The sequence below is a fragment of the Sinohyriopsis cumingii genome, chromosome 6 (assembly GCF_028554795.1).
Source record: "Sinohyriopsis cumingii isolate HCF-2022 chromosome 6, ASM2855479v2, whole genome shotgun sequence".
Lineage (NCBI taxonomy): Eukaryota > Metazoa > Mollusca > Bivalvia > Unionida > Unionidae > Sinohyriopsis > Sinohyriopsis cumingii.
The window spans coordinates 48537043-48546905 of record NC_142966.1 but is presented as its reverse complement, the minus strand read 5'-3'; the positions used below and the strand labels follow the sequence as shown (position 1 = coordinate 48546905).

General features: G+C 35.0%; 1 protein-coding gene across 1 annotated transcript; it reads right to left on the bottom strand.

Moving 5' to 3' along the window:
• Positions 1-501: 501 nt before the first annotated feature.
• LOC149796887 (uncharacterized) lies at positions 502-9073 on the bottom strand. The gene has a single exon (XM_089961540.1). It carries the CDS (start codon positions 9018-9020, stop codon positions 6927-6929), a length of 2094 nt encoding a protein of 697 aa, XP_089817666.1. The 5' UTR covers positions 9021-9073; the 3' UTR covers positions 502-6926.
• Positions 9074-9863: the final 790 nt, after the last annotated feature.

Below are 9863 nucleotides of genomic sequence, written 5' to 3'. Positions count from 1 at the left end.
TTTTATAATTTATAAGTTGATTTTTTTCTTCAGCCAGGCCTTGTTAAAAATCGTCATTTATGGTAGTCACATGTAGGAGAAACTGGCAGTTTTCCCATCTTCCAGGTAAAATGGGCAGACTATCCTCTGCTAGTGACCTTATCTGGAAGTATCTATTTAATCCTAGGTACTGAACAATGAGACAATCAGGCATGAGTGTACATGGTATTATCCAGACAACTAAATTAGTCTATAATACAATCTGGTTAAAATGCAATATCCACAGTCCTAGGTGGTGGAGATCTGATTTTAATCAGATCGGTCTATAAGATCATATCAAAAGGTATGGAAGAATGGTGTAAACACAAACAAAACTTATAATGCTCGATACTCAAAATAGTATTCGTTGCAAACTTCCTTCAGCACAAATTTCGATCATATTACGATATTGATTTCTATTTCAGATCTTCAAAATACAATTTCAATAAGAACAAAAATGTTTGATACAACTATTTACAAGACTGAGTTTTATATTTTATTTTATCTTGATTGCACAGCAGCTGATATTAAGCATTCTTAATGACACAAATAATGACGCAGTAATTTGTGTGTTGTACAGTTTCTGGTGAAGGAAACCGGAAAACGTGGAGAAAACCATCATCTTTGGAGGGGATTGCATGTCGCTCTCATACATTCTGGAGCAGAGAATCGAAGACAGAACCGCAAATATGCAATGCAAGCATGTTAACAATGCGATATCGAGGCCAGAACAAATTATGTCTTTCATGCTTGGTAGGGTTTTGTTGTAGCACTACAGTTATGGATTGTATTATACAATGGTGCAATGAAGAATGATATACAATTATGCTGATGTGTTTGATAAATACACCGAAGCCATGACGAGTGTTATACATTCATTCCGTTATATACAAAACAGCCATAAAGAGTGGTATAAATTCATACTGTTGTAAAAATACATATGATGAATCAAGAGGGGTATCAAACCATAGCGTTAGCGATGCAAAGTTCTCTAAAGAGACCATGGAATGTTGTGTAAATGTTTACTTATGAGACGTAGATGAAGTACAGTAGGTGTGTGGGTGTGTGTGTGCTTGTGTGTGTGTCTGTGTGTGTGTGTGTGTGTGTGTGTGTGTGTGCTTGATGGTGCACATTCTATTTTATTGGAGGTGTGCTTAGGGGGTAACTATGAAACACATATTAACACTGATTGTTGTACTTTTTTCTTTTTTCTTTTTTTGCTAATTTGAACCCGAGTGTTCTTTATTCAAAAATAAATGTTTGCATTTTGAAACATCACTTTCCTGCTTTTGTTGTAAACACACAAAAAGAGAATTATTGATGATTTCCTGAAGCATTTCAATTTAGTGCTCAAGAGAGACTCAAATTTAATCTCAAGTGTAGGTTGTCACACATTTATTGTAGTAATTTCTAATACGAAAGTTTAAACATTTTATCAATCTATCAAAGAATGGATGAGCATATGTTTTTAGAAACTTACTCTCCTGTTGACATCAACCCTACCTTATTCTGCATGCGTGTTAAGTTTCTAATCACCTGACATACAAATGCGTAACATAGTACAATAATGCAAAAAGTTCCTAATCATCAAGTTCATTTTCATTAAAGTTCATATATATATATATATATATATATATATATATATATATATATATATATATATACAGATATGACACATACAATCTACATTGAAGGACGAAAGTTAAATATACCATATAATATACATAACACTTGCTTAATAATAATAATCATAATAATGATAATAGCAATAATGTAAGTGTGACAATCCAGCTATACATTAAATATACCTAGGTAGCCTACTATTCTGTATTAACCATATTAATTACCTTGCAGTGAAAACTTTTAGTTACTTACATATGCATATAGTACTGGCATTTGCTTTATACCAACACTTGCCATTCTTATTATAAAGCAAACAAAGTCTCAGTGAAAACCTTATTTCTTTCGAAAACGTTAAGTAATGTAATGTCTCTAATGAACAAGGTATTCAATGCATCGATTTCAAAGAAATCGTTTTAATGCCACTTCGAAACTAACACAATGTAATGTGTTTCCTTTAGAGATAAAAAACATCAACATTGATTTGTTAATATTTTTACACTGTGCAAGTAACTATTATGCAATCGTATTCAAATTCTGAAATTCTTTGCTAATGAATTTCCAGCATGAAGTGAAATTTCTGACATAGGACTGACATATTCCATCTTTAAGGATGAGGTTTCTGTTCTGCACGAACGAAGTGTACCTGAACTACAAACATAGAATAACGTAGCTCATTGCCAGAATAACGTGGCTCATTGCCCGAATAACGCCTCCCATGGCAAAACCTCCCAAGAAGTTTATTCTGGCATTTCTAGACATGAAAAAGACAAGTTACATAATTGCCCTTGTAATCCAAGATCGTTTGATAAAATATTCGGTATTTTCTTATCTTGGACAATTGGCATAATATCTGGCATTTACATGTGTTTGACACAAGACATCATTAATACTAAGATCAAAATGTAAATAAAATTAGACGTAGATTTAGTACGTGGCCTGTCATGACAGTACTTCAGCAAGTATTAAAATATTCGAATTACGCCATAGAAGTCTGTGGTTCCCTCGTCCCATGCTCCTTGACTACCGTTTCCAAATTGCCAGGCATATTAATCCATATCCTGAAAACTGGTGGTCTTCACAAAACCAAGTGTGTGTGTGTGTGTGTGTGTGTGTGTGAATCCTTGACGCTAACAGATTTTCTCTGAGAACTGTATTACGGTATGCGAAATGAATTACACTAAAAATTACTAGTTTTATGTTACATCAATGGACGACAAAAGTGGAAGTAAATACTGAAAATGTCCATCTGCGAACTTAAGCTTAGCCTTCTATATCTTTTTTGCATGAATTTAAAAAAACTTATTAAAATTGACTGAGTGTATTTATAGAAACATTATAGAAAAGAGACTATTGTATTTATAAAATCATTATAGTTAATACAAATTTCGAAACAATAGAATTTTGAAATTAAACGTTTGATACTGTAACTAACTTAGAACTAATTTGAAAGTGTACGAAGTGTATGAAATCACACGACTGATATCCAAAACTTCAGCTAACATATATGACATATTTTCCTTTATTTTAAAATCATTTCCTTCATAGAATTGCGACCTTTCATATAAAAGTAAAGGTTATTCACATGAAAAGTGTTCTAAGGATAATAAGACGAGACCGTAACAAGTCATGGGTCTAAGATCAGCTATTTATAGGTTCACATTTAGACTGAGATACACAGAATTATTCCTATCTCTAATTACTAAATAGGCATACATGTGAATATCCCAAGATATCCTTTAACTGTACTACTTTTTCAAACAAGTAATGAGGTAGTAAATTTTACATGGTCAATTTACGAAATTAATTCAAGCAGGGATGATGTCCCGAGAATATAGTTGAATATGACATCTGCATGACTAGTTATTTTAAAAAGATTGTGTCGGACGTACAGACGATAACGAGGATTCTTATATATTCCATCTCTACAGAGATTGAGATACACAGAATTATTTCTATCTCTAATTACTAAATAGAAATACATGTAAATATTGCAAGATATCCTTTAACTGTGCTACTTTTTCAAACAAGAAATGATGTAGTAAATTTACATGGTCAATTTACGAAAACTAAGGCGGTAACAAATAAAAATTATGATGAATATTATTTATCCTTTATATTACTTATCCTTGATCTCAAACGCTTAATAAAGGATTCTTCTCTCACATCAACATAACTAGAATAAATTGAGAATTTATGAATTTATATTGATTCATAAACTCTGACCTGATCATCTCCAGGGGTCACAAACAGTGTCAACTTGACGTTTTGAATCAAACGAGAGTTTCTATTTTAACACGGTTACGCTATTTGTATGGGCGAGTCATTGTTTTCAAGCAACATATGTGATGCACTCGGCCTTCTTTGATAATCTCAATAATTCCATACAATTTGGAGTTACAGTTCTTTGAAGACATATATACAAGAGTTCTTCCTATTTATTTATTCAATTTGTTTTTAAAAATATTAAAACTAGAAATTGCAAATATTGGACGTAGTCGACAAAGTTTTACTGAAATGAACTGTTCTAGAAAGCAGAAATGGACAGTGAGCAGTCTGTCTGCATGATTACATGGCGAGCTTCCATTTGATTTGAACGTTAATAAGTCGACAGTGATAGAGACCCATTGGTGACAGGTTAGAAATTATACATCAAAATATTAAATTACTCTTTTGTACTTTTTATAGCTTTGATGTTTTTCGTTTCAAATAATTAGTTCTATTTACAGCAATAAATTGTCTCCCCAACATATCAACAAAAATTAAAGGGATATGAGAGGTTGTTTCATACTCATAATTTTTCTCATTGGTTCTCTTGACTTGAGGAATACATACATACATACATACATATATACATACATACATACATACATCCACCGTTACGGATCACTGCCATCTCATCTCTGTCTGCATTGGTTCGAGTCTATGCCTCGGCTAATGTGGGTACGTGGTTGCTATTAGCATCTCGTGTTCTTTCTCCACCATTTATACCGGCCACCATGTATAGCCTATCTTGTGCTGAAAATGGCATTAAACCCTACAACAATAACAAGAACTACAACAACAGTATCTGTGTATCTATCTATCCATGCCCACTTGCACTACAATTCAGACACTCCCAAAAAGTCATGGATAACGAATGCAGTTTGATAGGCATTTAACATTCACGTGTACTTAAAAAATACGGTGCATGATAACCAGTGAGGTACAATTTTTTTTACAAAATATGTCATTTATCTATCTACATGCATGGCAAAGTAAATCTTTCAAAACGCCACCATAGCCAAAAGCATTAACTCCAGGCTCAATTACGAGAACACGAGAACATGCATTTATGTTGTCTTGTATGGGTCGTCACGTGATTCAGTCAGAAGATAATTTTTCAATCTTATGATAATGTGTAAAATGTAGAGCTTCACTGATTGCAACCGAGTTATTAATTACGCGAAACTAAAACTTCCACTTCGCTCAGTCACACTTCTAGACAAACCAAAAGAACAATACAGCAAAAGCAATTAGCATTATCACGAGGATGCAAATATAAAAGTTTATTTTAATTTCAAGGATTGGTTCTCTCTAGGTCGCGTATTCGAGCTTCGGGAATGCGAAATATTTCAGATGATGACCTTGTTGGTTTGTCAGCGAGATAGCGAAGGAAGTCTCATTTTTGAGTAATGGAGAGTTCGATCTTGCGCATTACATAGATCATGTAATTAGAAGTATGTACAAACGGGATCTCTCGAGTTCGCAAAATCGACCATCCAGATCGCAAAACTCTTCCATGTTATGACGCCAATAAATCAAATTATCGTGTTCTGTACTATGTTCAGTTTCCATTGCTTCTTAGATGAATATATTTTATAGATTATAGACCCTGGGAATTTAGCTGAAACCCTCTTTCTAAAATAAAAATTGTAAGTTGTCAGTGTCGAAAAGTTGGCGAAATAAATTCAGCTAAATCATGCACACAAACAAGCAAGCAAATAGACAAACAACCACGTACATTGTCATATATCCTGTAGATGGATCAGAGGTACGTTTATTACCCCCCCCCCCCCCCTTTGCGAGCAACTACCTAAACGTATGGTCGGTCCGTAAATATTTCAATAAGGATTTGTTTTATATATGTGTTATATTTTCAAAACCCAAAACAAAACATAGATCAAGTAGTTGTATGCCACTTATGGAATGTTTAGAACACGATACTCTCGTCCGGACAGTTGTTTCGCAACTTTGTATCATTGACATTGTGTTAACAATGTAGAAACATCCCATGGAAATTGTACGCTTGCGGGATTGATTGTTTTTATTCAGCTGAAATTCATTTTTTCCTTTTTATGTATCCGTTCATATATTTCCACCAAAATGATCTACATTTAGAAGCAACGTTGGAGTTTACACATTGAAGAAACTGTTTTAAACATTTTTATGTTTGTAATAGTACCTATTTACTGTAAATGGCGACAACAAATCTGTTTATTTGAAATTGTTCTAAAATATTTGAGCGAACACTGCACTGAGACAAATCTAAACAACCTGGACCTTTTTCCGAGAAGTAAATTTGGGGTAAATTTCGAAATTGTGAAATTGGCGTTGTTCTATGAGACCTTCAAAATTTTCATTTCTCTTTAAATGCATCTCAAACACATACGATCTCTCTCGCTCTCTTTCTCTCTCTCTCTCATTTTAAAAGAAAATACTTTATTCCGATAAGTTAAAGTCGGAAGATGTAATATATGTTTTATATATGCTTTACCTTTTGCTGTCATCAGTTCTATAGAGTATCCGAATATTAACTCCTAGATATTTTCCACTTCATTACAACAAATTGTAATATTGATGTTATAGTGAAATAAACTGTGCAACATCGCTCAATCAAAAAAGGTAATAGTAAATCTTTCAGCTGAGGCTAATTAGATGGAGGACCAACACATTTTTTAAAAAGTCAATTTAAATGAACTTTTGTTTTAGAAATTCAAATAAAACAGTAACATTTCAAACTATGTAAGGCAACCTTTGCTAGAAACTGAACACGACAGTCGAATCTATTGGAAGAAATATTACTCACTCTGGACAATATGGGCTGATGGGCATTTGTTTAAAATTTTCAGTGTATATGATTTGGTATGGCCGTGTGAATTTATTTTCTAATTCTTATATTTAAAAAATCGTGACAGGGTATACAGCATCGGAAGTAAAATCAGGTTGTTGCAATTACTCAAACTATATTCCATCTACCGCTAGTATACAGATAGGGAGCTACGTTTATTTTTTTTCTCTGACAATATTCACCTGTTGATTAATTTGGACGCTAGTACTGCTAGGTGCCAAGGTGTAGACGTAGACCGTTTATACAGCAGCAGTCTAGGACGTAGACACATAGCGCGACAGAAACAGATGTAGCTTCTGAGGTAGTCTTTCTTCTCCAGATAACACAGGCCCAATACATTTAGCGCCACGTCGCGATATTCCATATATGGGTCAAATGATTCCCGGGTGGATATCCGAATCAAATTATTGAAGGCACCTTGAGCATTTGCTTCATTGCCAAGTTCTGTATGACATTTGTATAGAAGGTAGTATCTCAACAAATGAGGGTCAACAAATGCTTTGAAACGAAAAAAGTCAGATTCTGGTACTTGGAAAAGTTCGAATTTGATAACATCTGGAACAATGCCAATCTCTTCCCTGGTAAACGTCACATCTAGTGATACACATTGTTGTAGATAGTTCTCTCTGCCAAGTCTTCCAATAGCAGCTTCAGCATCTTCCGAGTCTTTTTTTGTCATACCGTACTTTTCGTGTATGATATTGTGATAATGACATTTCGAACATTTACCAAACAGAGGCTGAAGTTTAATAGAATACAATGTTTCAATTGCTTTATTTGTTTTTCCAAGTACATGGAGCACCCCGGCAAATTTAACTCTTCCTGCCGTTATATCTGTGTTACTGTTAGTAGATGCAATGAGGAGCAAGGGTCGACACAATTCATACTTCCTTCTATTTGACATTCTTGTGTTCATGATCTTGGCTATGCTGACATATGTAAGTGTAGCTTTCATTAGTTTAAAGACACCTTTTGTTAATAACATGTGTCTTTTCATATCAGGTAAGTCTATCAGTGTTAGAATATGGAGTATGTGTTTCATAGATAGATTCATATTGAAATACATGCGACAAAAATAGCTCATGAGGTTAAGCATCTCCAAACCACTCCAGTATAATCCAAGGTTCTGTCTCAGACCCGGGAGCTGCATGCCATGAAGTTGCTGTTGTATGGAGGGACACGTAAGAACACACCCAGGTCCCTGAGACAGAAGGTTATTAAGTAGACTGGACAAAAGTGCTGCCGTACAAGCATTTATTTTCCCGTCAAACAGGTTGTTTTGCGGAATGAAGTAAGCAGGCAGATTCTGACTCTCTACACAGGATTTCAGAAAGTAGAGAGCCTCCATTACCCTAATTATCACGTGCGATCGGTCCCAGTCCCTGGTGTGGTGAAGTTCTACCTGCCACAGAGCTACAGTTTTCATTGTGTACGACGTTAGTACATCATGCAAATCGGGGAAACTTTCTTTGAGATCTTTTGCCATGATTTTAAGTAAAATGTAGAAGTGTTTTTGTGTCATGTTGAATAACTGTAAAATAGACTTTTCGTGTACAGCGAACGAGAAACACCATTCCATGTGAGAGGAGGGACTTCCCCTGAACCCCTTGGGTACGATATGACACCCGGACTGTACAATGGATGTAACGATGGTTTCCGGCGGCCATCCGTTTGTCCTACATCTGTCCATCCAACGGAAAGCTTGAACGGGCCAATCTGGGTGGGGAAATGCAAGTACATTATCATTCTGCACACCCCCGAATAGTGTAGGCTGTGATGGCCCTGATATGTTCTGAAACTGCATAAGTAATGGAGATATCTGCATCAGTTCCCGCTGTTGAATCTGAATAATGGCAGAACTTGACAAATAGACTTTTAGGCCTGAGTATGGCCTTTCCGTTAAAACCATTGCTTCCGTGAAGATTTCATCCATTTCATTGTGATGGCCCACTCGTAACCACGTGTAGCCGTGATGGACTTCCCTGTCCTCTGTATAAAGTACTGTATGATGAGGGCTGGGGGGATCAATATGTCGGCCGCTGACTGTTATAAACTTCCAAACAAACATAATATCGTTATCACCTACGGCATACTGCGATGTTCCCTCAGCTTGTCCTCCTGTTGCGATCTCGCCTATAATGTCGTATTGAATTGCGCCTATTATGTCCATGTGCCTTGTATTCCTTATTCTGAAGTCTATCATGTGTCTACTGAATCCCATGGAATCCAGCATTGCAGAAATAAAAACTGAAAAAGGATCAGTATTTGCCATCTTAAATCATGTTTCCAGTCTAACAGAACAAGCGAAGACTGACTGACGCGTGCTGTTTTTCTGAACTGTGATATACATATATACATAACTAAGTACAAAGTCGAGACACTTATGTTGCGGGGCACCAAAGGGAGAAGTCGTCATAATCAAATAATAATAATAATAATAATAATAATCTCAGTATTGAAATAAAACCGTTTTAGCGGAGAAAGAAACATATTTATTCGATAAACACAATATAAATATTATTTTCTTTTCTACTCTAATAACTTTTGAATGTGATTCGCTTCCGTGTCCACATGTATGGAGTTTTGAAACATTGCCGCCGCATTTGTTGTTCTTGGTTACAATAAATTGTGTATTTTTTTCATTTTCTTTTCTTGTTTGTTTATTTATTAGTTGTCTTCTTTCGTTGAAAAATTTCTAAAATAAATATTCTGCTGAGTTCTTCATCATCTCAGCGACTTAACTTTGCTATCTGTCGGAAAAAAGTCTAGTTTTGATTCATCTGAAAATAATTGCAACAAAAAGGTACAAAAGTGACAATCGGAGGTAACAAAATGGTTAGTCATGGTGCTTCGAAACGAGAACTTTATATCAGCTAAGCTAATTTCTTAGTTTGAGACAAAAGGGGTGTTTCGAGAATTCTTAAACGATTAAATGAATGGCAATATGTTTAATGTCCGCGGAATGTAGCATATGAATGTGTGTGTTTAGTTTATCAATATTATTAGCGACGTAAGTAGAAGTTTCAAAGTAATTACCAACAGTATGGATGCAAGGACACGTGAACTCCTTTAACAATAATACAAGTTGACAGAGTATGATGATGAATTTCGTATA

Excerpts from the sequence above, each read along its gene's own strand:
- LOC149796887 (XM_089961540.1), bottom strand. The coding sequence starts at position 9,020 with ATGGCAAATACTGATCCTTTTTCAGTTTTTATTTCTGCAATGCTGGAT.